This window comes from Chinchilla lanigera, unplaced genomic scaffold (genome assembly GCF_000276665.1).
Source record: "Chinchilla lanigera isolate Chin_1 unplaced genomic scaffold, ChiLan1.0 scaffold00049, whole genome shotgun sequence".
Taxonomy (NCBI): domain Eukaryota; kingdom Metazoa; phylum Chordata; class Mammalia; order Rodentia; family Chinchillidae; genus Chinchilla; species Chinchilla lanigera.
The window spans coordinates 3088805-3116304 of NW_004955450.1; the positions used below are offsets into that span (position 1 = coordinate 3088805).

The following is a 27500-nucleotide window of genomic DNA, read 5'->3' on the forward strand; positions in this document are numbered from 1 at the left end:
AAAATTTTTTACATTTTGAGATGGAATCTCCCTAACTCATTGAGTTGCCCAGGTTGGGATCAAACCTGTGCTCCTCCTGCCTCAGCCTACCAGAGTCCTGGGGTTACAAGGCATGTGCCACTATGCTCAGCTGCTACAGTTTTATTATAAGATATTTATGCCTTTAGCTGAAAGTTTCTCGCCTGCTTTGAAGTGCAACCATGCCAGGAGAGGGAGTATTAGGTTTTCTATGATGTCCTTTGGGACTGGTGTTGTGGCACATGCCTGTAATCCCAGCACTCAGGAGGCTGAGGCAGGAGGATCACTACAAATTGAGGCCAGACTGAGCTACATGGTGAGACCCTGTCTCAGACAAAAAAAAAATCATATATTTTGTCCTTGGAGGAACAATTTTTGTTCTTTTTTTGAGGCAGAATCTGAATAGGTAGTTCAGGCTGGCCTTGAACTCACTGTGTAGCTCAGGCTGGCCTTGAACTTGAGTTGATCCTCCTGTCTCTGCCTTCTGAATGCTGGGATTACAGGCTTGCAACTTCCTTGCCTGCCTTGGGGGAGCAATTTTTTCAACTCTTTGAGAAAGAGGTCAACCCAGACCCATTATATTGGGCAGCAGCAAAGGCAAACCTTTGATTATGGTGGTGGGTATTCCTGTGTTGGTGTTGTGTGTCTTGTCCTTCCAGACAGTGCAGCCGTCCCTGTTGTCCTGTGTCCCTGTGTCCCTGTGTCCCTCCTGCCTCCCGGCTCTTAGGAAGGAGAGAGACCACACTGAGGAAGAAATGCTGAGCAACATGACCAAGCCCTCTCATAACTTATTTCTCCCTCTCTTCTCAGGTCGGACAACTCTTTCAGCTTCTTCGTGTTCTTCTTTATATTTTTCTGTCAAATAGGGGTCTACTTCATCCAGCTGATCGGCTTGCCCAACCTGGGGACCAGGTGAGACCTTCAGCATCACAGAGGGAAGGAACTGCTGGTTTTGGGTAGAGGCTTCAGCATTCTGTGCTGCACTGCTGTCCTGGAAGGGTGGTGGGTCCACCTGGATCTCCCTGTCTCCCTTGGGCCCCTTTCCACAGTGAGATGAGATCTCACTGTGTTACCCAGGCTGGTCTCAAATTCATGGCCTCAAGTGATCCTCTTGCCTCACCCTCCTGAGTAGCTAGAATTGCAGTCTTTTTTTCTGGTCTTTTTTTTTGGAGACAGGGTTGTGCTATGCAGTTCAGGCTGGCCTTGGGCTCACTTTATGCCTGGGCTGATCTTGAACTTGCAACGATCCTCCTGCCTCAGCCTCTTGAGTGCTGGGATTACAGGTGTGTGCCACTGTACCTGGCTAGAATGGCAGTCTTGAGCCACTGTGTCCAGGTGCTTTCCAGTTCTTTACAGGTAGCCACTTCCTCTTGTCCCTTGGCCTCCACTCACCAGGGTGTGAGGGTGAGCTTGGCTCGCATCTTTAGGGCTTTGGACTACTCTGGCTGCAGCCTCTTCTAGAGGTTGTGACTGCCCCGGGTTAGGGTTAGTCCACGGCCATAGCCAGGGCCATGATTACAGCATTCTTGGAGGCCTGTAACTGCAGGAGGCATGGCTCAGCCTCCCCAGGAAGGGCTTCTCGCTGTCTTTCTTGAGCTCGCAGCTGGCTCGAGTTTCCTGGCTGCCTCAGCGCTCAGCCCAGAATTAGTCTCTGAAAGAAAAGCTGCTGGCTGATGTTTTCCTTTCCACCCAGTGCCCAGGGAGCCTTGCAGAAAGTTCAGGCTAGGCCCTGGCTGATAGCCTGAACCGAGAGGGGTGACACCGCTTTGGTCCTCTCCCTCAGGAGGAGCCAGCAAGTCCAGAGTGTGAGAGGGCCCTGCCTCCTGAGCCATGCATGCTGCCCTCACACCTCCTGCTGCCCAAGGGGCTGTCCTGGTCCAGCCCCCTCACCTCCATGACCGAGTTTCATCTCTCGCCCCCACCCAAGGCTCTGCTAGAGAGGCTGTGATGAATGCCCATTGTTTGCACCCTACTGCGAGTGAGAAGGCTTGGGCTCCAGCCAGGTCCTGGCCCTTACTACCCTGCCTGGGTCCACCCAGGTCAGTTCTGAGGCTCAGCCTCCTGCACCCACTCTTTCTTGCTTTTTCTTTTTTGGGAGGAGAGGAGGTTGTTTTTGTTTTTTGAGTTAAGGTCTTGCTGTGTAGTTCAGGCTGGTCTTGAATGCACAGTGGTCCTCTTGCCTCGGCCTCCCAAGTGCTGCAACTACAGGCAAATGCCACTGTCCCCAGCATCCTGCTCCCATTCCGCAGCCCTCTCCAAACATCTTATCATGAGTCATAATACCTTCTTTTGTTATTTATTGTAAAATGTACATACGTGGAATTTACCCTTTTATTTACCTCTGAAACCATTTAAAACCATCCAATTCCATGGCGTGTAGCCCAGTCACAGTGCTGTAAAGCCATCACCACTGTCTACCTGTGGAACATTCTGTTACCCCAGAAAGAAACTCTACCCCCAGAACAGTCATCCCGCATTGCCCCTTCCCAATCCTGTGGCAGCCACTAAGCTGCATTCAGCTTCTATGGAGCAGTCAATTATGAATGTTTCATGTAAGTGGAATCCTACAGTACCCTACAGGAACCTTTGGTGACTCCCTTCTTATGGCACAGTTTCCAAGATTCATTCTTGCTTGGGTTTTTTTGTTGTTGTTGTGGGTTTTTTGTTTGTTTGTTTATTTGTTTGTTTGAGACAGGGTCTCACTGTGCAGTTCAGGCTGGCCTTGAGCTCAGGCTGGTCTCGAACTTGCAATGATCCTCCTGCCTCAGCCTCAAGTGCTGGAATTACATGCGTGTGCCACCATGCCTGGCTCTTTTTTTTTTTTTTTTTTTTTTTTTTTTTTTTTTTTTTTTTTTTAAGATAGAGTTTCACTATGTAGTTCAGGCTGGCCTCAAAACTTGAAGCGATCCTCCTGCCTCAGCCTCCCAAGTTCTGGGATTACAGGTGTGTGGCACCATACTGTGCTGACACTTAGGTCCTTTCCTCCTCTGTGCTATCCTGAACAGTGCTGCTATGAATGTTTGGATCCAAGTTTCAGTTGGAAGAGCCTCAAGGTGTACGTGTGCACGCATGTGCGGACGCGTGCATGGGTATATGGTGCTGGGGGTCGAACCCAAGATGTCACACGTTCTACCATTGAGATACAGCCCTGCCCTTAGATTTCTGTGCATCTGTTTTCACTTCCTTTGGGACCCTCCTAGGAGTAGCATTGCTGTGTCGTGTGGGAATTCAGAGTGGAACTCACGGGCTGGGGATTTAGCTCAGCGGCAAAAGCGCCTGCCTGGCAAGCGCAAGGTCGTGAGTTCGGTTCCCAGTACCGGAGAAAAACCAGAAAAACCAGAGTGGAACTCACTGAGCAGCCTCCACACTGCTTCCAAGTAGCTGAGCATTTTGCACTCCCATGGAGCAGTGCGTGAGGGTTTCTTCACGTCCTCACTGATGCTTTTGAAAAATCATCATCACCCTAAAGATACACAATAGTTCATGCAGTTTCTATTTGTGGTCCCTGAATAACTGATGATATTAAGCCTGTATGTTTTCTTTGGAGAAATGTCTATTCCAAGCTGGGTACAGTGGCACATGCCTGTAACCCCAGCACTCAGGAGGCCAAGGCAGGAGGATCACTGTGAGTTTGAGACGAGCTTGAACTACATAGCAAGACTCTGTCTTAAAACAAAACAAAACTGTCTGTTCTAGTCCTTTGCTAATTTATTGAGTTGTCTTTTTGTTGTGAATTGTATGTTCTTTTGTCTCTTTTTGTATGAGTTATTTATATATTTTAGATATTAGATTCTAATCATTATGCCATAAAACCCCCCTCAACTTTTTTTTTTTTTTTTTTAACATTATTGGGGATTGAACCCAGGATGTTTACACTGACCCCCCATGTCATTTATTTATGTTCATTTAATTGCTTTTGTTTTTGTTTTTTGAAACAGTTTTGCTATGTAATTCAGGCTGGTCTTTAACTCACTGTGTAGCCCAGGCTGGGCTCAAACTTGAAATCCTCCTGCCTCAGCCTGCCAGAGTGCTAAGATTACAAATGTTCACCAGCAAACTCAACTTCGCTCTTTGAATAGTGTCTTTTTATGCAGTTTTTATATTTTAATTTTCTAGTGCTGACTGAACCCAGGGCCTCACACATGCTAAGCAAGAGCTCTACCTCAGCCCAGTCCAGAGTCCAGGTAGTTTAGGGTTTTTAATACTGGTCAAGTCCAGTTTATCTGTCTTTTTCTTTATTTTCTTGTGCTTTTGGTGTCACGTTTAAGAAACGACTGCCAAATTTAGGGTCATGAGGTGCCTGTCTGTTTTTTTCTAAGTGTGTTATGGTTTGTTTATTTCTTTTGAGACAGGGTCTCGCTCTGTATAGCCTAGGCTGGCCTCAAGCTTATGATCCTCCTGCTTCAGCCTCTTATAATGCTCATATTTGATCTTTGGCCAATTTGGAGTTAAATTTTATATAGAGAGGCAGAGGCAGTAAGACAAAAAAAAAAATATATATATATATATTGCTGCTAGGTAATCTGGGTTGATTCCTGGACTCTCAGTTCTGTTACATTTGTCTGTCTGCGTGCCGGGAAGCATGAGGCTGTTCCTTTTGACAGACAGGGATACTGGGGACCTGTCCCATAGGGCAATGCCTAGGTGGTAGCCGGCAAAGAGCAGCCCCTGGGAGAAGGGCCCTCATGAGGACTCTGGGGCTCACTCCCACTTAGCACCCTCCGGCTGCCTCTTCCCTTTGCAGTGGTTGGATCGCAGCTCTGTCTACATTCAAGCAGCACGAGTCCTTGGCCGTACCGATCATCATGATGGTGGTGGCTGGCTTCTTCTCCCTCTGCGCTGGGCTCTCACTGTTCCTCCTGCAGCGGGTGAGTGGGGTTGGGCCTTGCTTCCACCTGGGCTTCCTGCTGTTCCACAGCCAGGCCTTTGTCCAAGGTGCATGGGTGGGCATGCAGGGGCAGCCCCTGATAACCCCCTGGGGGTGTGACCTGGGTGCCTGGGCTCCATCATTCTTCACCCATCTCTTTCCCCAGGTGCATTCTTTCTACCGCCGCACGGGAGCCAGCTTCCAACAGGCCCAGGAGGAGTTTTCCCAGGGCATCTTCAGCAGCAGGACCTTCCGCAGCGCTGCCTCCTCTGCTGCCCAGGGAGCCTTCCAGGGGAATTAGCCCACTCCGGCCTCTGTACAGCCTCTTCTGCGCCTGCCTTGAGCTGCACTTTCCGCGGTGCCTTATGCAGTGGGGATGCCCGGCATCCACCTGGTGGAGTCCTGTTGTGGCTCTTCCTCCTTGCTCAGCAACCAACTGTCCCTTCCACAGAGGGAAGGGGGAGGGAGGGACAGGGACTTTTTTGTACACAGGAAAAAAGAAAAAATAACAAAACTGTCTGTCCTCGTCTGGTGGTGGTTTGGTAGGTGGTTTGTCTCTGGAAGCAGTGGGCCTGAATGTGTCTTCCCCATACACACACATGCGCACAGGCATGTTCCCCCAATCCACTCACACGCATGGGAACGTGGGCCAGCCTAGGCCGGGTGCAGCTGGAGTTTCCTGCCCATGTCCCAGGGCCTGCTGAGCCTGTGGTCTTCATAGTCCCACTGTACACAAGAGAAAAGAAAAAAGGGCTTCCAGCTCACCAAGGGCTTCCCTTTGGTGAGCTGCAGTTGGGATGGGAGGGTGGGCAGCTTTGATTCCAAATCACCCTAGGGTGGTCTCTGAGCTTCTCTGGCATGGCCACGCAGACTGGTTTTCCTCATAAGTAGATTCACAGTCCTTGAAGCCCTGTACACCCCCCTGGTGTGGCTTTTTTGGGCCCTTGCTGGGTCTTTCTGAATGTCCAGTGGCTGGGGTTAGGGATGGGGAGGGATAGAGGACACTGATCCCAGTTGTCCTGCCCAGTGGCTAGGAGGATGGTTGGGCTGTCCCCGTGTGGTTTGCTTGGCCTGTTTGTTTTGACTTCCTTTCCTGAGGGACCGCTACTCTTTGCCTTAGCCGTACTCCTGCCCCTTCCCCCTTGCTGCTTCAGCAGTGTCCAGCTTAGGACACTTGGGGTGCAGGAGAAGCATCCTTCCAAGGGTTCCAGACTCGCCTCTGGGTCCTCCCTCACCTGGAGCAGAGTCTAAGAGCTTCCACCTGCCCTGGGAAGGATGCCTGGGAGACCCCCCTCCCAAACTGCTGGGTGTGGGTGGGAGGCAGTCTGCCACAGCCCACTCGGGGCTGGTGCCACTGAGTGACAATGACAGCCACCTGGGGTTTGTAAATTCCTCTCTGGTATTTTTTCCCTTCATGTACAAATGTATATGTTATGACTCCATTTTTGTGCTTAAATAAAAATGACATTTTCAGCGGTGGTTCTGATGTCTGGTTGGTGGGGGGGGAGGATGGTGTGGGCCGCCACATGGGCACCGAGGACAATCAAGATGCCCCCTGCCTGGTCCGTTCCAACAACTGGGTATGAACCCCTTGTAACCCGGAGACAGCGGGGTGGAGCGGGAGGCAAAGGACCTCTCCCAGAGGCATGTTCTTGTCTCATACTTCACTTTCAGAGCTCTTGGGATTGGGGAACAGCACCTGGGGCTCTCCTGGAACTCCTATCCCTGTACCCACGCCTGTTCCTCTGGTTGCCCCGCCCCGCCCAGCACGTGGGCGACCCCGGCGAGCCAGAGCAGGACTCTGGATTAACATCGTCAGCCGCCCATGTCCTGAGGCCTCGGCGCCCCCAAACCGGCTTCACAGCGCGGTGGAGAGCGGAGAGGGGGCGGGGCGGCTGGGGGCGGAGCCTCTCTCCGCTTCCGGTCGGGCTGCCTCAGCCCCGCCGCGCCAGCCGCCCCGCGCCGGAACCGGGAAGCACCTGCTGTGCGCGGCATGGCGGGACCCGGCTGGGGCCCTCCGCGGCTGGACGGCTTTGTCCTTACCGAGCGCCTGGGCAGCGGCACGTACGCCACGGTGTACAAGGCCTACGCCAAGGTGGGTGCGTGCTGGGGCGCCGCGGAGAATCGTGCTGGGGACCCTCGGCGCCAGTGGCGGCTGAGGATTGGGAAAAGGAAAGCGCCTGCTAGGCTGGGAGGAGTCCGGGAGGGCTCTGCAGGGACCAGTTAGGAGGCAGTGTGCAGTGCCAGAGGCCTGGGCGGCAGGCCCGGCGGGCAGCTGGGATGCAGGGCAGGTGGCAGAGGCTGGGGAAGAATCAGGTGCCCGACGGAGGATGGAAACCGGGAGACCAGGTGGGGAAGGCAGGGGAGGGAGCAGGCGGACGCAGAGTCCTTCCAGCCAGGCCTGGCCCAGGCATTTCCAAGAAGACACCCCTAGATCTCCTGTCCCCACAGAAGGACACACGAGAGGTGGTAGCCATAAAGTGTGTGGCCAAGAAAAGTCTGAACAAGGCGTCGGTGGAAAACCTCCTGACGGAGATCGAGATCCTCAAGGGCATCCGGCACCCCCACATTGTGCAGCTGAAAGACTTCCAGGTGCCAGCCTAGGGCAGGGCTCCCCCAGGGGGCTGGAGAAGGGACACTGTCTTCAGGCTGCCCCTGTCCCCCTCACCACAGTGGGACAGTGACAATATCTACCTCATCATGGAGTTCTGCGCGGGGGGTGACCTGTCTCGCTTCATCCACACTCGCAGGATTCTGCCTGAGAAGGTGGCTCGGGTCTTCATGCAGCAGTTGGGTAAAAGCCTCTGTCCCCAGCCTGACCCCCATCCCGTGTTTGCTGCTTTTCCCCCAGCGCACCCTGTCTCCAGGATTCCTTGGCATGTTCTGCCCCGCATCCCCATACCTGGCTTCAGGATGCGAGTGAGAGATGAGAGAAACACCTCACAGGGTGTTCAGACTTCCACAGTGGAACATAACATAAGGATGCTGTAGAACATTCCATGGTCCAGTAGGTGGAACTCAAGTGCTTTGGCAAGGAAAAGCACAAGACCCTTAGCAGTGAGGGCATCACAGGAGGCTTCTGGGAGGAAGGGACAACTGTGAAGGGTGCAGAGGGGAAGAAGGCTGGCTCTTAGCGGGTAGCAAACTCTTAAAAGTGACAGGAGCCTGGTGCTTGTATGTAAAGCATTTGGTGGAGCAGCCAGGCAGGAAGTGGGGCTGTGCATGGTCAGAGGGGCCCGTGGAAGCCTGAGTAGAGGAGGAATCAGCAGAGAGGGGCTCCTCTGACCCATATCCCCGTGGGTCCCGCTACCCAGCTAGTGCCCTGCAGTTCCTGCATGAACGGAACATCTCTCACCTGGATCTGAAGCCACAGAACATTCTGCTGAGCTCCTTGGAGAAGCCTCATCTGAAACTGGCAGGTGTGAGTCCAGAACAGCAGGGGTGAGATTTTAGGGTGGGTGAGGAGAGGCCTGTGTGTGTGGGCTCCTGCAGCAGCTGTGGTTCTCAGGGAGCCCCCTGTTGAGTCACCAGCCACGGACAGGCCAGGTGGTCAGGGCTGATCACCAGTCAGCAGGACCTTCTCAGGCCACCCCACTCAAGCCCAGTGGTGTAATATGTGGAGCTGGGGCTCAGTTAGGGGCAAAGTTAGGACTCAGTATGTGGACAGGCTGTGGAGCTCTGCCTTGCAGTCATCTGAAAGTGCCACCGGGAGACCAGCATGAAGAACCAGTCTGTAACCTAGAACTAGACAGTCTGTCACCAAAATTGGGGCTGGGACTGTGACTCAGTCTGGGGCAGCCTAGGAGGGTATCAGGGGAGGGTGGGTGTGGCCCCGGTGAGCCTTGGACAAAAAGGGACTTGAGCTGGGGGCTGGAGAACATGGTATGGTCTAAGCTACAGGACACTGAGGGACTAGGGTGCTTATCCCTGCTAGTGTAGAAGGCATCCCAGAGGCAGGGCAGGTGGGTGGGATTTCCAGCCCAGAGGGCAAAGGAGGAGGGCATTGCAGGCTGGTGATGTGCCCAGTGTGTGCCCTAGATTGGATCCTAGTAGGCAGAGAGGAGACCCCAGTGGGGAGCCTGGGGCGAGGCTTTGTGTCGGGAGCCCAAGCCGCTGGGATGTGAGCCCTGCCCCTTGCCTCTTATCTCCTGTCGCCTGCCTGCAGACTTTGGCTTTGCACAGCACATGTCCCCGTGGGATGAGAAGCATGTGCTCCGAGGTTCCCCACTCTACATGGCCCCCGAGATGGTGTGTCAGCGGCAGTATGACGCCCGTGTGGACCTCTGGTCTGTGGGGGTCATCCTGTATGGTAAGACCTCTGTCTCTTGGTCTCCATCCCAAAAGCCGCACTGTGTTCTGGGCCAAGACCTCTCCCGGGATTCTCCTGGCCCAAGGCCCGGCCCTGAGGGGTGTCAGGCTCCCTCTCTACTGCAGGCTGGGCTAGGCTCAATCCCTCCAGCCTCTACTCTGCCTCCTTCCACAGAGGCCCTCTTCGGCCAGCCCCCCTTTGCCTCCAGGTCGTTTTTGGAGCTGGAGGAGAAGATCCGGAGCAACCGCGTGATCGAGGTGCGGGAGCTTTGGCTCAGGGAAAAATCATCAGCAACCCCTGGGGGTGGAGAGGTCAGGGCCTGAGGTTGTAGACCCCATTCCCACCTGTGCAGCCACAAGAAGGGACCACACAGCAGTGGGTGGGCCTTGGCCATCATGCTCCATCATCCTGACTCACCCTGTTCCTCCTAGGTCTCAGATGGTCTACCAGTCAGACATGCCCCTAGGGGTGCTGACGTCCATCCCTGCCTCCTCCCCCACTGCAGCTGCCCTCTCGGCCCCCACTGTCCCGAGACTGCCGGGACCTGCTGCATCGGCTCCTGGAGCGGGACCCAACCCGTCGCATCTCCTTCCAGGACTTCTTTGCCCACCCGTGGGTGGACCTGGAGCACATGCCGAGTGGGGAGAGCCTGGCACGAGCGGTTAGAGGCTGACCACCGTGGGGGAGGACTGGGTGGGGTCCAGTCTGCACTCTGTCACGACCCTTGTGTGCCTGTCTTGCAGACGGCCCTGGTGGTGCAGGCTGTGCAGAAGGACCAAGAGGGGGACACCACAGCCGCCTTGTCACTGTACTGCAAGGCGCTGGACTTCTTTGTTCCTGCTCTGCACTGTGAGTCCTGAGCTAGGCCTCGACCCAATGTAGCTGCAGCAGTGGATTCCACAGGAAAAACCCTATTCAGGACAAAAGGCTGAGGGTACCCCTGGAACTTGGTGTCTGGGGGGTTCTGGACAGCTTGGTGTGGGGCAGGGTATCTCTCAGATTCCTTATACGAACCTTACCTTCTGCAGATGAGGTGGATGCCCAGCGGAAAGAGGCAATTAAGGCAAAGGTTGGTGAGACCCCCCAAGCCGAAATGGATGGCAAAAGGGGGAGGGCCTGGGTACCCCAGCTCTCTCAGGGCTGGAGCTGCCCCTTCCATAGCGTAGGGCAGGGAGGGTCAGACCACCCTGTTCTGGCCCCTGTCCTGGCTACAGCTTGGGGTAGTTGCTGAGGACCCAGAGGAGAGCTTGGAAGCAGGGACTGGCAGGGTGGGCAGCCCTCACACCTGCCTTTCTGCAGGTGAGACAGTACGTGTCCCGCGCCGAGGAGCTCAAGGCCATCGTGGCGTCCTCCAATCAGGCTCTGCTGCGGCAGGGGACCTCTGCCCGGGACCTGTTGAGAGGTGGGCCTTGTGAGGGTGTGGCTGACCCTCACAAACCTCCCTCTTCCCAAGGCAGGCAGGTTGGGCTAGCCTTCCTGTGATGTGGAAATGGGCTGTCCCCTCACCCCAACCTTTGCTCCTCACCCCAGAGATGGCCCGGGACAAACCACGCCTTCTTGCTGCCCTGGAAGTGGCTGCAGCTGCCATGGCCAAGGTTCGTGCCTAGCAGAGGGCTTTGGATGAGCCGGGGAGGACTCCAAATGTGAGCCCACGTGACCAGTGTCGCTGCACTGCAGGAGGAAGAGGCCACTGGTGGTGGGGAGCAGGACGCTCTGGACCTGTACCAGCACTGCCTGGGGGAGCTGCTGCTGCTGCTGGCAGGTGAAGCCCCTTGCCACGCCCCCTTCCTGTGCCGGGCTGCCCTGCCCTCACTGCCTGCCCTCTCTTTACAGCGGAGCCCCCAGGCCGGCGACGGGATCTACTTCATACGGAGGTGCCCCCAGAGCTGGGAGGCTGGGCTTTCTCTCCCGTTCTACCTGCTCCTGTCTGAGCATTTGGGGTGGGGGTCTCCTAAGGAAGGGACAGATAGGAGTCAGCAGGGAGGTTGTCCTGGTGGGGCAGGGGTCCTGGGGTGTATTTGCATGTGGAGGAAATTGGGTGGAAGCTGTGCTCACCCACCACGGGATACGTTCTCCTATGGCAGATTCAGAACCTCATGGCTCGGGCCGAGTACCTCAAGGAACAGCTCAAGGTGGGCACAAGGGATTCTGGTCAGGATGAGGGTGTGTGCGTCCTTAACCTTTTTGTTTATGGCTGTCTCCTGTCCCCTCTATGTGTTGCGGCTCCTGTGTTTGCCTCTGGCTGCTTCACCCCTTGTCCTGCCTCAATGTCCCACAGATGAAGGAGTCTCGCTGGGAAGCAGAGGGCCTGGACAGAGAGGGGCTGTCCGAGTCTGTGCGGAGCTGTGAGTCCTGCCTGGGGCCTGGTACTCCATGCTGGAGGGAGGATGGTGGGACTGGGCCTGGCTTCTGCTTTTCTTGCTACATGTGTGCCTGAACTGGGCAAGGTAGTGCACACTTGTAATCCCAACACTTGAGAGGCTGAGGCAGGAGGATTGCCATGAGTTCGTGGGCAGCCTGGGCTACATAGTGAGTTCAAAGCCAGCCTGGACTACATAGTAAGATCCTGTCTCAAAAAGCGAAAAATAGAGCTGGGGATATAGCTCAGTGGCACAGTGCCTGCCTGGCAAGTGCAAGGTCCTGAGTTTAATTCCCGGTACCAAAATAAAAGCAAAAAAGTAAAGAATGTGACCCTCCCTTTGCACCCCTTCTTAGCTTGTACCCTACAGTGACCCAGGACAACTGGACAGAGCCTGGGCCACCTGGAGTGCAGGGCACACTTAACCCAGAGGACACCGGGAACTCAGTGACCCTATGTACCCTGGAGCTTCCTGGATGGACACCTCTATCCACCCTGGGGTGCTCCCTGCAGCCCAGGGGTCCTGTGGCTTGTGTTGTCTGCTGGAGCCCCTGGCCAGTCTCTGGGAGAAGTTTCCCCTGGGGAACCCTTGTCATTTAGTGACTCCTGAGCTCTGTGCCGGTCACTTTTGCTCTGAGAGGAGGGCAGGGCCCTCTGCAGGGCCCTTCAGCTCTGGCCTCTGCCAGCAGCCGGCCACTCCCTGGACCACCCTTCCTGGATACTGTTACTCCAGCGTGCCTCCCTTCTCCAGAGTGGGACACTCAGGAACCCCCATCCTACAGCGTGCTCTCTGCTGGGGCTCACACCCACTTCTGTCTGAGTCCCGTAAGATCGCCCTTCCAGCCTGACATCAGGTTCTTTGCAGGGGTGGCACGTTTGTGCCCTTAGGGGTGCAGTCCTCAGTCCTTATCCGTCTCTGAGAGACCCCTCATGCTAACCCTAGAGCTCAGGGGTGGCACGTTTGTGCCCTTAGGGGTGCAGTCCTCAGTCCTTATCCCTCTCTGAGAGACCCCCCATGCTAACCCTGGAGCTCAGAGGTCTGGAAACTGCCTAAACCCTCCTGAGACTACAGGGGACCCAGTGCAGATCAGGCTACCTGGTTCTAGGCCTGACGCTGCTGCTACCCCACTATGTGACTGGACTGCCCTTTCTCTTTTCTCGGCCTGGGCCTTCATCTCTGCTGGGCCCACTGATACCTCTGCAGCCTATGCAGCTCTTGGGGATGGTGTATTTACCCTGGAGAGGAATGTGCACACTGGATGGGTTCTTGTTAAAAGGCAGAGAGGGTGTTGGTGACTCCACACCCTTCTGCTTTCAAGCGCCGCCTTAGAGGAGTAGTGCTGTGTCCTCCCGCTGGATGTTGGGTGTAAAGAATGCAACTCATTGTTTCTGTAGTAAATTATTTTCTGTACTTGTATGGCTGACTGTTCTTGTCCTTGGGAAAACTAGAGAGGTAGCTCTGACCCCAGGAAGGGGTGGGAGGGGCCAGGAAAGCTGGGATCCTGAAGAGGCCTGGGGCATCACAGCTGGGAGCAGTAGGTTCATGGCCTCCCACCCTCAGCCTGGGAGAGTCAAGCTGACTGCTGCTGTTCTGCCCACCACCCAGGGGATGGGGCGGTGGAAGCTCGGGCAGGGGAACTCAGCATGGCCCTTGCCCTGTGCACCGGGGCTGAATGGCAGGAGCTGTCCTCTAAGTGCCTGTCTATCCCCTGCCAGGGTCCCCAGACCTCCCACCCCTCACCCTGGGCCCATAGCAGTGGGCTGGAGTGGGGAAAGGGCAGGGTCATTTCCAGCAGGCTCTGTGCCCTTGGTGTGACCAGCTCTTGTTGGGAGCCTCTCTGAGGATTAAGAGGGGGGGCACCCCAGACAGTCAGCAGGAGCTACTCTTTAGGCTTTGCAACATCACTGAGGTGCACCCCCGCCTAAAGAGGGCGTTTGTGAGTTGGGTAACTGCTGGCCTGCACCCTCTGAGAGCACCAACTTCCGCCACTGGAGAGCAGTGTGGAGCAGGATCTCTGGCCCCTCCATCAGCCATTTCCTGTCCCGGGAGAGTGAGGATAAGGGTAGGTGCCCCATGGGAATTGGTAATGAGGGCAGTGTACATGGGCTGGACATACTTAAGAGTGCAATAAGATATCATTTTGTAGTCTAGAGAGAGACACTATCTCTGCAAATGGGCCAGATGAGGACTCAATATAATGGTGTCATGGCCCAAACCAGTAATCCCAGTGCTTTGGGAGGCTGAGGCAGGAGAGCTGCAAATTTGAGCTTGTGCAATTTAGTGACACCCTGCCTCATAAATAAATAAATGGCTGGTTATGTAGTTCAATGCAAAAGCCCCAGGTTCAAAGTCTCAAAGCAGGACCCGTGTCCCACAGCAATGTCTAGGTCCCCACCTCTGCGCTGCCCGATACTTCCACTCAGTCACCCAAGCCCAGAACCAGCACTGGGCCACACTGTGGGAGCACCCGGGCCTGGACTTAACCTAGAGAGAGGGAGGTGAGCCTCTGAGGAACCCAGGTGTCGCTGTGCCTGCCCGCCCCTCCTGTGACTCACTGGGAACAGGGCAGAGGATAATCTGGGTTCCTGCTGAGATCGTCTGGAAGGGCTGCTGTCCAGAGGCCAGGTTACTGCCTCAGCCCTCCCTGAAGGTGAGGGTGGAGCTGAAGGTAGAGAAAACAGCAATGGCCATTTTCCTCACACTAACTCATACTCACACCTATGTGCTTGAAATCCCACAGACACACAGAAGTATAGGAAGCCCTGTGTACACTCACAGATGCCTGCAGGCCCCCCTACATAGCCGGCCACTCATGGCTGTGTGCCTGCAGGCACAGCACTCTTGCAGGAAGGCTGAGGCAGCCAAGACCCTGGTCATCCCGCTTCCCGAGGCTCACACAGACTGGAAACAGGACTGGAGGGCCCTAGGTTACAGGCAGGACGTGGAGTGCAGGGAACCGAGGATGGGAACCCCTCCCCCAATGCGAGCATCAGCTGGGTCAGCAGGCACTGTCGGTAGCTCGACTCAATGAGGGGACACCCCCCAGATGTCCCCAGTGCCTGCCTGGGGCCTCTGATGTCTGCAGAGGGACCATCTGGCTACTGGGAAAAGGGAGATCTGTGCACCCCCAGCCTTGGCTGCCCTCCCTAACTCCCCCGGGACCAGCTGGCCTCAGAACGTCACCCTCCTGCCGCTGAGAACTGGCCTGCTGGCCTGAGCTGTCTGGGTGGGGGAAGCAGGAGGGGGACTGGAGGCTCTGTAGGTAGGGCCCCAGGTGCCATCGATCTCCCTGAAGTCCTTTAGAGTGGATCTGGAGCCCTGAAGGTGCACCGGGGACATGACACAGGGAGGCAGCCATCTTGGTGCTCCTCATTCCCTGGGAATGGAAGAGTAAGGGAGGGACACAAAAGGGTGTGTTCGCCACCTGTGACATTTCCTGTGTTCTCAGACTACCTGCAAGGGAAAGAAAGAATAGAAAAGACGGGGAGCGAACAGAAGCATGGAAGGGAGAGGCCCAGGTCACCAGGCTGTGGACTATGGGGCCCTTGTAGGTTCTAGGCACCGTGGAAAGGGAAGTTTGGGTGGCAAGTGAATTTCTTTATGGCCTCTATGTCACCAGTTGGGTAGGCCAGTCAGGAAACATGTGATCATCTAAAATAAGAGTAGAAAGACACAGGACAGGGAGAGCAGGGCAGACACATCCAGAGCCAGAGGGTCTGCAGCAGGGCAGGTGCAGGAGGGCACAGATTCAGGAATGAGAGGGACACAGAAGCACAGCAGGGCCAGCAGAGAAAGAGGAGGGGTCAGGGCAAGCAGGGTGAAGCCACCAGAGATGGGGACCCCTCAGGCTTTCCTCTTGACACACCTCTGCCTGAGCCCAGGACTTGTTCCTTCTACCCCAGAGCCCCTCTGACCCTATTCCTGGGTCATTGTAGACAGGTCAGGGCCTCTCAGGGCTCCTAATCTTCAGAAGAACCATTGTGAAGACCCACCCACCCCTTTCCTGACCCCAGGCACCGACAGCCCTGCTCTGACAGGGCTCAGTGAGTGTTCCCACCCCCCACCCCTGCCGCCTGCCACTCTGCCCTGCTCCGGACCTGGCATAGCGCGGAGCAGGCAAGGGCTGTCGGATCCCATTAGGCAGAGGGCCCCAGAGGGCGCAGCGCTGACGCGGGCCCTGCTGCTACGCGTGGCTGGGCCTTCTCCAGCTTGGGAAGGTCAAGAGGGGGTTGTCCCTGGTGTCGGGCCCTCCCCAGGAACTCAGGATAGCCAGGTGGGGGTGGGGTGGGGGTGGTGACAGCCCTGGGCCTCCAGCTCCTGCTGGCTGTCTTTCCCCATCTCCTGGCCGCTGTGCAGTTTTGATTTTCCATGTTCTCATTCACAAAGGGTCTTGTGACACTGTGCCCTTGAACCCGGCCCGCTGCCACCTCTCTATCCTGGTGGCTCCCAGAGGCCCTGCTCAGCCTCTGCCTACCCAATCCCCAGGCTGAGGGCACTAGGCAGGCTGCAGTGATATCCCCCCACCCCCACCCTACTCCCTTGAGACCCCCGTCCTGGAGACCCGACCACTGCCCCACCGTGTACCACTGCCCTGGCCCAGCCTTACAGGGTCACTGGGTGACACTTGAGCTCTTCATTTTTGCGTTTTAAAAAAATGTCTCAACTTATGTTTCACTGCATAGGCACAAACTCCTCCAAGGGCACCAGGCTTAGTGACAGGACCATATTCCTGCTTTACCCCAGGCCACCTCAGGCCAGGTGTCAGCCAACCACGGCAGGATGCAGCACCGTGTGGTCTCTGCACACCCTCTCCTTCTCACTTTGTGTTAAAAATGTGTTACTATTTATTGATATGGCCTGTCATGTGCCAAGGACAGTACAGATGGTCACGCTTTGGGGTCAGAGGTGTAGCTCAGTGACAAAGTGCCTGCCCAGCAAGCAGGAGGCCGTAGGTCCCATCCCCAGCACAATCAGAAGGAAAGAAACACATAGTCACCCTGTGAAACATGTATCATTGTTATTCTGGGTGGGCTCAGAGAGGGAAAGGACCTGGAGAAAGCCACACAGCAGTGCTGGGCTGAGGTGCAGTCGCTTTGCCCTCTTCTGGTTCCACCTGTTTATCCGTTGCATCTTGGGGATGGGTACAGACACAAGGGCCAGAGACAGCTGTAGTCTTAGGTAACATCCCCATACCCCACCTTGTCACACACAACCCCATCCAGCTGGCTGCCACATCTGCCCCAGCCCCTGAGCCCATCTTAGTTCACCCAGTCCCAGACTGGACCTGCTGCTCCCTTACCCAGGGCCCAGCAAGGGGAGAGCCTGAACTTCCTGTAGGGGCTGGCATTGATGGCCCCTGGCACTGATGTCCCCTCCCTCATATGAAGGCATAGGTGAGGAGGAAGAGGTTACCCCTCCAAGGGCAGACTCTGAGGAGTAGGCTCCCAGACTTAAGATCAGGAAGAGGTGGGAAGATGGCCATGTCATCTGGAATTTTTATTTTTTACTGAGCTGGGAGAGGAGATTCCAGCTATGGAATTCAGAGAGAGAGAGAGTTCTACAGGAACAGGACAGAAATTGGCTGGGCCCTAGGCCCAGAGAGGCCTGGAGCTGCCTGGGCTACTGCTCGGTGCCAGCCCCATCCTTGGCACTCTGCCCCTCTCAGCATTGCTCAGCTTCAGAGCCTGGGTGGCAGCTGCTACCGCCATGGTACAGCTGCTGCCATTCCCAAGGAGGGCTGTGGGCTCAGCTCCACGTGGCCAGGATGCCATGCCAGAATCTTAGAAATTACCTAGTCTGTTCCCATTTGACAGATGATGAGGCCAGAAAGAGCAGCCTTCAAGGACAATAAAGATAGGGACTGGAATGCAGCCTCCTGTCTGCTGAGGGTGCTGCACAGGTTCCCCTCTGCTGGCATCTGGGGCTAGTGCCTGAAGGGTCTGGATACACAAGGGATATATCTCTGTGGGCCAGGGGTTTCGTGTCCCTCTGTAAGGGCACCTGTGTTCAGGAGTGGGGGCACACCCAGAGAGGAGCAGCTTTTTCTTACAGACTTGGAGGTCTCCCAGGCTGATTGCCAGGCAGCACCCCCTGGGATAGGGTAGGGAATGGGAATTCACTCCTGTGGACCAGAGGCAACTTGGGCATGGGTAAAAAGGGTCAGAGGCCAACCTGGTGCAGGGAACAGAGCTCCAGCGGGGTACAGGTCCCTTTTGGCTCTCATGGAAGCCCAGCCCTCTGGCTGCCCAGTGGCCACCCCAGAGAACACGGTCACATGATGTAGCACTTCTCAGCAGATTGCTTGAGGTCTCCCAGTGTAGTCTGGGCCTTGTCCTTGAGGGAGCCGATATCCAAGCCAGGGAGGCTGGCCAGCTGCCCAAGCACTGACGACTTTTCCTCCTCCTCCTCTGTGTCCTCCTCAATCATCTTGGCCAGCTCCCGGGGCAGCTCCACGTCCCCACCTGCCATTTGGATCTGGCTCTCGTCTGTCTCATTCTGAAAGGAAGAGGGGTGGGCTGAGAGCAGGAAAGAAGCCTGGCCTGGGTGCCAGGCTCCTACATTTCCACACCCTGGGATCAAGTGCTTGATGCAGGGACAGGGAAACCTCACACTTTGACAATGAATGGTGAGTAAAGAGGAAACAGAATTGCCTGAGAATCACACTGTCACCATCAGCTGGGTCTTAGGGGACTGTTGTTAGCCACACTGAAGGACATAGCCAGCGACAGTGATGAGTGTCATTTAATAACACTTGCACATGGCTGATGTCAAGCTGGGTGCTTTGCATTCTCTCATGGAAAAGTATTAGGAGGTAGGTACTGTTGTCTCTACATTATAAATAAGGAAACAAAGGCTTGGATCATTTCACTAAGTAAATTGCCCACATCACACAACCAGAAAGTGGAGGAGCTAGATTCTAACCTATGTCACTGATGTCAACGTCTGTGTTCTGCATGGCACCAGGTGATAGTCAGTGCATTTTTGGGTCCCTCTGGGACTTTCTGCCTTGTGTCCTACTTAGCTGAATCCAAGTCCTTGCCTCAGTTCCCTGGTGGCAGAGTTATAATCTTCTCTCTCTCTCTCTCTCTCTCTCTCTCTCTCTCTGTCTCTGTAACTGGGGCTTGAACCTGGGGCCTTTGCACTGTGCTACATCCTCAGCCCTTTTTCATGGAGCAGGTATGTTGGAACAGGTACAACGGAACAGGTATGCTGCTAATTCTAAGATAAATTCTCACTAAGTTGTTAAGTTGTCCACACTGGGCTCAAACTTATGATCCTCCTGCTTCAGCCTCCCAGAATGCTGGATGCTAGGATTACAAGTGTACACCACCATGCTTGGCTGTGTTGTGTCTCTTATATCCTCAGTGCCAGCATTTGAGGAATGACTCTATTTATTCCTAGCTGGGTTTAGAGTACTGCAGGCTTTCCAGACCAGTTTGTCCCTTTGAGAAACTTTCAAAAGACCAGTGCCCTGTGGGGAGTCAGAGGCAGCAGGGCCTTAGTAAACATTTGTTGCATGAGTGCATGTGATGTCCATGTATTTGATCTTTCAATTCAAGTGAAGATCAAGGTCAGGAGTGCTGATAGTGCTTTTCTTTTTTGCCCCTGCAGAGTCTAGCACAATTCTGGGCACACGAGGGTGATATTTTTGGAGTGGCTTGTGTCTCAGTTTCCTCTCTAGGCAACAGAAGAACCCACTCACATGCCCACTTGATGCTGCACTACCTAGGGGAGACTGGGGGATGGGAGCTTCATGAGACAGCTCCTAAGCTGCTTGGTCAATGAGGGGTCCTTTGTTCTCTGCAGGTACCCAGGTGCCTGGGGCACAGGCTCTAACTCCATCTCTCCCTGGCTGCATGACCTTACCCAAGTCCCTTCTTTTTTTTTTTCCAAGACCCTTCTTGTCTCTGAGCCTTAGTTTACTCACTTGTAGGTGGGTGACAGCTATTTGGTGGTATTACTGGGGGTTTAGGTGAGACTGTGAAGGTGAAGATATTCACACATCACACACACACACACACACACACACATCACTTACCTTCTCTCCTCCACCTCACCCTCAGAAGTCCCAGGTAAAATCTGCTTTTGGCCTCTTCTGAGCCTCTGTGGGCTGGGTCTGACCGAGTGAGCACTGGGAGGTGGTGTTGGAGAGGAGAAGGGGCTTGGACTGACACCAAAAACACAAGCCTGACAGTGTCCACAGAACTGGGCTTTCCCTCAGCACCACGGCCTGGCCTGAAGGAAGCTGGTTAACCACAGAAGTTCATGAACAAATGAGTGGACAAAGGAATGAGAAAAGGAAGCATCTAACTGAGCACACCAAGAAGCTTATGGACTGAGAGTGGCAACACCGCCTGGCTGAAGGACCTCAGGGTCCCAGCTGCGCCTCGCAGCCCCTGTGTACCTTGGGCAGTCGGTACTTGTCTCGGAAGTGACTCCGCAGCGTGGCCCGCTCTGCCTTCCTCTGCATGAACTGTGCATCCCGCTCCATCCTGTGGAGGTATGGGGTGATGTCAGCACAAGGGCTGAGGGAGCAGTGAGAGAGGGGTCTCAGGGCCCAGTGGCAGGTGGCATTGGTTCCACTTGCTGGCCAGCATGGAGCTGGGGTGCTTGAACCTGGCCTGCTAGGTGAGTCTGCTGCCTGTCCCCAGCATAGTGCCCCATCACCGCAGCTCTGTGTAGAACTTTGCCATCTGCCTTTCCCTTCCTGACAACTGTGTCCCATGGGGAAGAGTATTCACAGCAGACTCAGGCTCCATTACCACTTCGTAAGCCACCTACCTTCCTCTTCTGTAAAATGGGGATGAGAACTTGCAACTCACAAAACTGCCACATTTGAGTGAAATAACCACAGCTAATGTTTAATGATGATTTCCCACATGCCAGGCACTGTGCTAAATGGTTTACATGCATGAAGTCGTTTCATCTTCATAAATATTTAAGCCACGTAGTTGTGATTACCACCCCATTTCCAGAAGAGGAAAGGAGGCACAGGAAGGTTAAGTAATTTGCCTAAAGTAACCAGTTAATAAGAAGCCAATGGTGGCTGGGGATTTAGCTCAGCAGCAAAAGCACCTGCCTGGCAAGTGCAAGGTCGTGAGTTCGGTTCCCGGTACCGGAGAAAAACAAAAAACAAAAAAAAAAACAAAAAAAAAAGAAGCCAAGCCAGGACATGGACCTAGAGTCCAGTCCCTAACTCCACCCTAACTCTGCTCTGTCCCAGAACTGCAGGAACACAGTGGGTTCGCTACGCAGGAGGGCCCGCATCTCAGGACCTGAATCCACAACTCTGAGCCCCTTCTGAGCAGGTCTGTTCTCAGAGCCTGAGGCTCAGAGGAGCCCTAGTCAGAAGGATCAGGGCAGATCGGATTAAGGGATTACCTGTTTCATCAGAAATGCACGTGCACTCCCCTCCCCACCCCAGGCACGGGTCTTCCTTCCCCACTCCCTCAGGGTCACAGGAAGCTGGAACAGGGTCCTAGGTGTGCAGAGGGGCTGGTGGGGAGCAGCTGGAGGACACCCCCAGTCTCTTAACAAGTTCAGGGAGGAAGGGAAAAGGGCTTAGGCTAAAGGCTGGCCCGGGGGTGGCCCGGCGGCTGCGGATGTCTCTGTGTGTGTGTGTTTGTGGAGGATCATTGGGGCCAGGAATTCCACTCACTTCTCTTCCACCAGTTGCTTCTGATACTCCTCGTACTCCTCTCGGCTCATGCCCTGCGCCTCGGCGGCCGACTTGTCCCCATCTCCCTTGTCCTCGCCGCCCCCCAGGCTCCCGGTGAGGTTCTTCAGCTGGCCACCCACCATGGTCTTCACCATGAACGCCATGGTCTCGGCCGGCGGGGCAACAGGCGTCGGGGACCGCGCGGGCACTGCACGTCCGCGCCGACTTCAGCACTGAGTCCTCGGACAGCTCCGGAGAGCCCCGCCCCATTCTCCCGGCCCCGCCCCGCTCAGCAGCCCCTCCCCCGCGGGCGGGGGGCGCGCACGGGGCTGGAACGGCGGGACCACGTGCAGCCCGCACTCCCCACGTGCCTCGGTCCACCACGCCGCGCTCCCTGCGGCGCTGGCAGCGGATTAGGGCCTGCGGTGGTGGGGTTGCTCCCCCGGGGACCCAGCCTTCCTCTCCTCCTCCAATCCCTCCACTCCTGGGTCATTTGTAGCCTGGATTGCAGGTACGTGATGGGGACAGCAGCAAGGGACAGAAACTCACTCCGCTCCCTCCATACGCACCCCAAATGCCGACCTCAACAGCTACCCTAAGAGCTTGAGGCCATAAAGGGAGGGAGCGGGGGAGCGGGAGCAGGAGTCCCACTTATGGCTCAGGAGTTGCTTCTAGAGTTCCACTGTCACATGCCTGCGCTGCTGTCCCTGGAGCTGTGTGCAGGAGAGAACGGTTTGGTGATTTTGGCAGGGCTGAGTCAGGAGGGACGCTGAGAGACACCACTCTTAGTGCTGGGCAAGTCGGGGGACAGGGGGCACACGCAGCTGACTCCCTCCCCTTCAGGAGTGTCCATGTATGTTCTTCCCGTGTTAAGAAAGACCTTGGCCTCCCTGTAGCTTGGAGCCCACCTGGCCACTCCCTACTCAGGGGAGGTGGAAGCCAGCAGAGGTTAAGAGGAGCTAGAAAATGAACACGTCAAAGCTTGGGGACAGAGAAGTCACCTTTAATAAGGTGGGGCTTGGGAGTGTCAGGGCATAGCTGGACACCCAGTGGAAGAGGACACAGACCAAGTTGCCCGTACCCCAGATGCCACTTACTTCCCCATGAGAAGTGGCTTGGATGTGAGTCAGGCATGGGTGCTGGAGGAGAAGGGCTGCCTCCTCGGGACCCCCAACACCCTGGGAACGTCTGGTGCAGGACCCAGAGGGAGGCTCCCCAGGAACCAGCGCTCCTGAAGTCTCTTGTCCAGCTCCTGCCTGCCGCCAGGGAGAGAGAAAGGTTACTTGGGTCTCTCCCTTGTGGGGTTTTGTTTTTCTGAGACAGGGTCTCACTATGTAGTTCAGGCTGGACTTGAACTCTCTATGTAGCCCAGGCTGGCCTCGAACTTGTGGTGATTCGCCTGCCTCAGCCTCCCGTGTCCTGGGATTACAGGCACTGCCTGGCCCCTTGAAACTTGTCTCCCTCTACTCACTGCCCCAGAGCCTCTCCTTCTCCAGGGTCCTTATGGTTCCCTTTCTGTGCCCCTCAAGGTTCACATTTCCCCTTGTCATTTAAGGTCTGATTAGGTGCCTTAGTCAAGATCTGCACTCCTATTCGTCCCCAGGAGCCCATGATCATTTCCACTTTGTTCCTCTTAATGCTCAGGATCTTCCACTTTTCCTCCAGGACCATCCCAGCCCACACGGATTCTTCTCGTCTTGAAATTTCCCCAGCAAGGGGGAATTTCTGAGGCTCTTAGTGTATCTGTGTCTATAGACAGTGCACATTCATTCAGCAAACACTCACTACCCATCAAGAAGAGAGAGTGACCTCCTACCTCCTCCACATTTTGGGGGGCAGGCAGTACTAGAGATTGGACCCAGGCCATTTGCTCCGAGCTACATCCCCAGCCCTTAAAAATATATACTTTTTGAGACAGGGTCTTACTAAATTGCTAAATTTCTCAGACTAGGCTCAAACTTTCAATCCTTCTGCTCAGCCTCCCAGAGTGCTGAGATTACAGGTGTGTGCCACCATGCTCGGCTTCCCTCCACCTTTTTCTATCATCTTTGCTCAGTGTCACAAACTGATGCTGCTGTTGTCTCCAACAGTACTGAGTCATCATTTTTTCCAAATTCTTACGCTTTTCTTCATGTTCCCATGCCTTTTCTCATCCAGTGAGGTCTTTACTTATCTTGGCAGGTTGGAAAACTCCTAATCGCCTTGATGACCCATCTCAAATGTCCTTTCCCTGTTGTCCAGTTTGATTCCCTATCTCCATGTGCTTTCTTCTATGCTCCCACAGTCCCTGAGCTTCGGCCATGAGCGCTGACCACACAGGTATCAATGTCAGTTCCTGGCCACCTCCTCACTGTGCAGGGCTCTGTGAGCAGGAGCAGATGGGCAGGGGGCTGCACAGGGTGCCTGTGCCTGGTGAAAGAAGGGTCCAAGCCTGTGTTCTGCTGCTTGCAATTAACCGAACAGTGATAGCACAGAGCTGCGCTGCTGGCACTGTGGGGAGCCCGGCTCCCAGGGACCCACCTGAAGTTCACATAGTAGAAGAAGCCTGCGGTCTGGATGAGGAGGAAGAGCAGGAAGATGCCAGGCCGCAGGCATGCGGGGGTTCCTGGGTGCCAGCCAGGTGGCCGGGAGCGCTTGGCTGCTGCTTTCTGAAAGGGGAAAGTCTGGGATCCCGGCTCAGCTTGCAATCCAGGAGGGAGGGGCCCTTGAATCTGTGCCAGGCTTGGGCCTCATGTATCTCCCCCAGGCCTGGGCTATGGTGGCTATTATGTGCAGAGGGGCAGTGTGCAGAGTTGCCTCCCCCATGCCTCTGTGGGAAAAGCTGGGAACACCTGGAGTCTGGGATCACTGGGGGCCAATGGCTTAAGAGATGAGGGAGAGAGAGAAAGAGGGAGACAGACACAGGGTGAGGGCAAGGGAAAGAGCAAAAAGGGACGAGTGGCACAGGGCAGGGTGGCTCCATTGCCGAGTGCTGAGTGATCTTAGGCAAAGCTGCCCATTTCCTTACAGTCGCTGAGAGGATGGACACTGAAGGGGTCCCAGGACCCCGCTGCTGCTGAGTCTGTGCGACTCCTCAGAGAGCAGAAAGGGTGGAGGGATGGGACCCATGTCCTCGAACACCCGCATGCACACTCAGACACAGATAGACACACAGACGTGCCTGTTTGGGTCCTAGGAGGGAGGCAAAGGCGGCAGGCACCTGGGGCTGCAGAAGTGTTGGGAGAGGGTGGTGGAGTTCAGACCTCAGGGAGCGGGGCCCCATGCACCCCTTCCTCCTCTCTCACCCCTGTGCCCTGAAGGTCCTTGTGCAGGAGACTCAGGATCTGGTCCAGCTCCAGGAAGTGATGCTCGGTGCCCACAGGCAGAGAGACAACCTGGGCCTCCAAGGCCATGTGGGCAGCAGCCTCCCTGCCGGGGTGGACACAGGGAGGTTGCTCGTTCACCTTCTGGTTGCACCCAGAACGTTTCCCATGATCCCTAGGGCAGGGCATGGATGGAGAACAGGCACCATCCTTTTGAGGGTTAGTCTTTGCCCCAGACCTTCTCTGGGCCCCAAGACAGCTTTAGCCTGGACAAGGATCTCCTTAATCTTTGACCCCCCAGGCCCCAGGGTATTTGGCTTCTCTCCCTTGTCCTTCTCTGGTGTGCCATCCCATGCTCCTAGATGTGGTGGGGAGGGGTGGGCATCTATGCACCCAGCGATTTCCTAACCCAGAGCTCCACAGGTAGCTCCTACGCTTGCAGACTCCATCATGGGAGGCTGAAAGACTGGTGGGGAGCAGAGGGAACCCAGGGCTGCCTCCTCCAGCTAGTCCGGTCTTGGCTGTGTCCCTCTAAAACCTGTGTAAAACACTGGCTCCTTCTGAGAGCTGTTGCCAAAGGGAAGCTCAGATTTACTATCTCTGCCTGGGGTGAGAATGTCTCATGAGGCATGATGGTCTTTTCCTTTTATAAATTTGTTTCTATTTTTATTAGTACATGTTTGTAGTACATAATGATTCCATCTAGCATGGGGAGTTGGTACATGTACATGCCACCAAAAAAAAAAAAAAAAATGTTTTTTGAGACTGGGTCTCAGTATGCAGTTCAGGCTGGTCTTGAACTCACTGTGTAGCCCAGGCTAGCCTCAGACTCATGGTGATTCTCCTGCCTCAGCCTCCTGACTGCTGGGATTACAGATGTGTGCCCCCATGCTTGGTGAGAGTTGCTTTTGAAGTAGGATTTTCAAGACTTTAAACTTGATTCAGTTAAATTCGGGTCAGCTCAGCCAGCCCAACCCCTCTGTGCTGGGTGCTCACGAAGCCATGAAATAAAGGACTGCAGGACCCATAGACCCTCCAGGCAGACAGGCACGTTGGTGGGAAGTGGGGGTGGGGCTTCTCTTCCCTCTCCCACCTGCTATTCCTTCCTCCCTTACCTCATCTCTTGCAGGCTCTGGAGCAGAGTTCGCTGTCCACAAAGCAAGGTGCTGACTTTGGCAGAGTCCTGCAGGGGGAGGGGGAGAGGGAGAGAGTAGCCTTTCACTCAGAGTGCAGGGTCCACCTTCTCAGGGCCACCTTCCTTAGGGATACCGCAGCCCTCCTCCTTCCAGGGGCTTTACCAGAGTACTAGAGCCCTCTTCATTTTATTTATTTTTTGGTTTTCTGAGACAGGGTCTTGCCATGTAATCTGGCTGGGTTTGAACTCACTATATAGTTCAGGATGGCCTAGAACTAGCAAAACCCCTCCTACCTCAGCCTCCCAAGTGGTAGGATTATAGGCATGCACTACCAGGCCAGGTTTGCCCTCTTCATTTTGGTTTTTTCTTTTCCTTTGTTTTTTTTCCAGTACCGGGAATCGAACTCACAACCTTGTGCTTGCTAGGCAGGCGCTGTGCCACTAAGCTAAATCCCCAGCCCCTCGCCCTCTTCATTTTGGACACACTGAGTTTTCCTCACCTCTCCATCTGGTCTCTGGAGTCTCCTCCTGATCTCAAGCCCTTTGCCCCTCCCATCCGTGCCACTCCTGGGTTTCTCAAAATCCCCCTATTCTAATCCCTCCCATCCCAGTGCTCTCAGTCCCCACCTCCCAGGGTGTGATCCAAACTGGGGGCCAGGGCTGGTTAATACCCTGTGCTTTGAGTCCCTGCCCTGACAAGTGGCCTGGAAAGGTAGCTGCCTCTCTTGGGATGGGTGGGGTCTGGCAGGAAGGGTCCTGGCTCTGCAGATAGGACCAAGAGGACTGGTCCTGGAGGGTGCGATCCTCCCTAAGCTGCTCTGGCCTAGGAATGCAAGATTAAAACCTCAGCTGTCAGAGCCCAGCAAAGCCTGCAGGAGCTGCTGGCCTCTGCTCGGCCAAATGCATTGCCTGGGTGGGTTTAGCTCCCAGGTCCCCTGGCAGGGCATGCCCAGGGCACGGCTCTCAGGGGAGGAGCCAGGATGACAGTGGAGATGAAATGAGGATTTGTGCAGCCGAGCATTAAGCAAGCCATATGCAAATCACATGTGCAGCCACATGCAAATTGGTACCTAGTCTATTTCTGTCATTTGTCTGTAGTCCCGATCCAAATATCTGGCATCACTACTTCCCTGCGCCGCTGGATGGGCATTTGCTTATCCAGAGATGCCCTCCCACAAGCCATGCTGCCCCACCCTGTGATCTTCAGCCTTTCACCCCTCCCCTCCTTGCCTGCCACACTTTAGGGGAGACCTGCGCCTGGCTCTGTCACTTGCTGCTCTTTTTTTTTATTTGGTTTGTTTGTTTTTGTTGTTGTTTTTTGAGACAGGGTTTCACTATACAGCTCAGTCTGGCCTGGAACTCACAGTGATCCTCCTGCCTCAGCCTCCCGAGTGCTGGGATTACAGGTATGCGCCACCTCACCCAGCACTTGCTGCTCTTTGAAGCTCATAGGTGGAGCTATGGATGCCCATGGGCCACTCACCCATCCCACCTGAGATCTGGCCCAGGCTGGGAACCCCAGCTGCTTCTTCCATTGCTTCTTGACCTGGGCCAGGTGCTCAGAGAGACCCCAGAGGGCCTGCAGGATGCGGCCGTGTCTGCTCAGCATCTCATGCAGGTCAAAGAGCCTTTCCCCTGAAGAACAGGACAGAGCTGGGATGGGTGGTGGCTGTAGGGGGGCAACAGGTGGTATTTTGGGGGTGCTTCTTGGAGAGGGGCATTAGAAGGTACAACTTCTGCCTCAGGACCTCCCCTGGAACATGTCCAGGTTGTAAGGTCAGGACAGGACAGAAGACCCGGCCCACATTCTACTGAATATGGCCTCAGGTGCCATCTCTCCTGGGTTAAAGG

At 55.2% G+C, this 27500-nt stretch overlaps 4 protein-coding genes across 9 annotated transcripts in view; 2 read left to right on the forward strand and 2 right to left on the reverse strand.

The window, feature by feature from the left end:
* Scamp2 (secretory carrier membrane protein 2) overlaps positions 1-6364 on the forward strand; it is a 24225-nt gene extending 17861 nt beyond the window's left edge. For both annotated transcript variants that reach the window (XM_005393533.2, XM_005393534.2), the window contains 3 exons: positions 829-930; positions 4763-4886; positions 5052-6364. In XM_005393533.2, coding sequence (XP_005393590.1) covers positions 829-930; positions 4763-4886; positions 5052-5186 — 361 coding nt within the window. In that variant the 3' untranslated portion in view covers positions 5187-6364. The remainder of the gene's footprint in view (positions 1-828; positions 931-4762; positions 4887-5051) is intronic.
* A 435-nt stretch (positions 6365-6799) lies between these two features.
* On the forward strand, positions 6800-12970 carry Ulk3 (unc-51 like kinase 3). 4 transcript variants are annotated; one of them, XM_005393538.2, is made up of 16 exons: positions 6803-6980; positions 7337-7477; positions 7559-7679; positions 8200-8304; positions 9051-9194; positions 9369-9451; positions 9700-9855; positions 9938-10043; positions 10223-10263; positions 10494-10596; positions 10725-10789; positions 10872-10956; positions 11028-11068; positions 11279-11326; positions 11473-11539; positions 11910-12970. In XM_005393538.2, exons 1-16 carry the CDS (start codon positions 6879-6881, stop codon positions 11924-11926), a joined length of 1425 nt encoding a protein of 474 aa, XP_005393595.1. In that variant the 5' UTR covers positions 6803-6878; the 3' UTR covers positions 11927-12970. The 4 variants fall into 4 exon arrangements, with proteins under 4 accessions (XP_013374313.1, XP_013374312.1, XP_005393595.1 ...); XM_013518859.1 differs by lacking the exon at positions 11910-12970 and having other exon boundaries at positions 6800-6980; positions 7340-7477; positions 11473-11711; XM_013518858.1 differs by lacking the exon at positions 11910-12970 and having other exon boundaries at positions 6802-6980; positions 11473-11711.
* Positions 12971-16559: 3589 nt separating this feature from the next.
* Positions 16560-21442, reverse strand: Cplx3 (complexin 3). The gene is made up of 3 exons (XM_005393540.2): positions 21213-21442; positions 19959-20046; positions 16560-18049 (listed from the first exon to the last, which is right to left on the reverse strand). The coding sequence occupies exons 1-3, from the start codon at positions 21374-21376 to the stop codon at positions 17825-17827; spliced, it is 477 nt and encodes a 158-aa protein (XP_005393597.1). The 5' UTR covers positions 21377-21442; the 3' UTR covers positions 16560-17824.
* Positions 21443-22199: 757 nt separating this feature from the next.
* Positions 22200-27500, reverse strand: part of Lman1l (lectin, mannose-binding, 1 like) — a 12263-nt gene continuing 6962 nt past the window's right edge. For both annotated transcript variants that reach the window (XM_005393542.2, XM_005393541.2), the window contains 5 exons: positions 27133-27284; positions 25630-25697; positions 24497-24620; positions 23733-23860; positions 22200-22468 (listed from right to left, as the gene is read on the reverse strand). In XM_005393542.2, the coding sequence (XP_005393599.1) occupies positions 22339-22468; positions 23733-23860; positions 24497-24620; positions 25630-25697; positions 27133-27284 (602 nt within the window). In that variant the 3' untranslated portion in view covers positions 22200-22338. The remainder of the gene's footprint in view (positions 22469-23732; positions 23861-24496; positions 24621-25629; positions 25698-27132; positions 27285-27500) is intronic.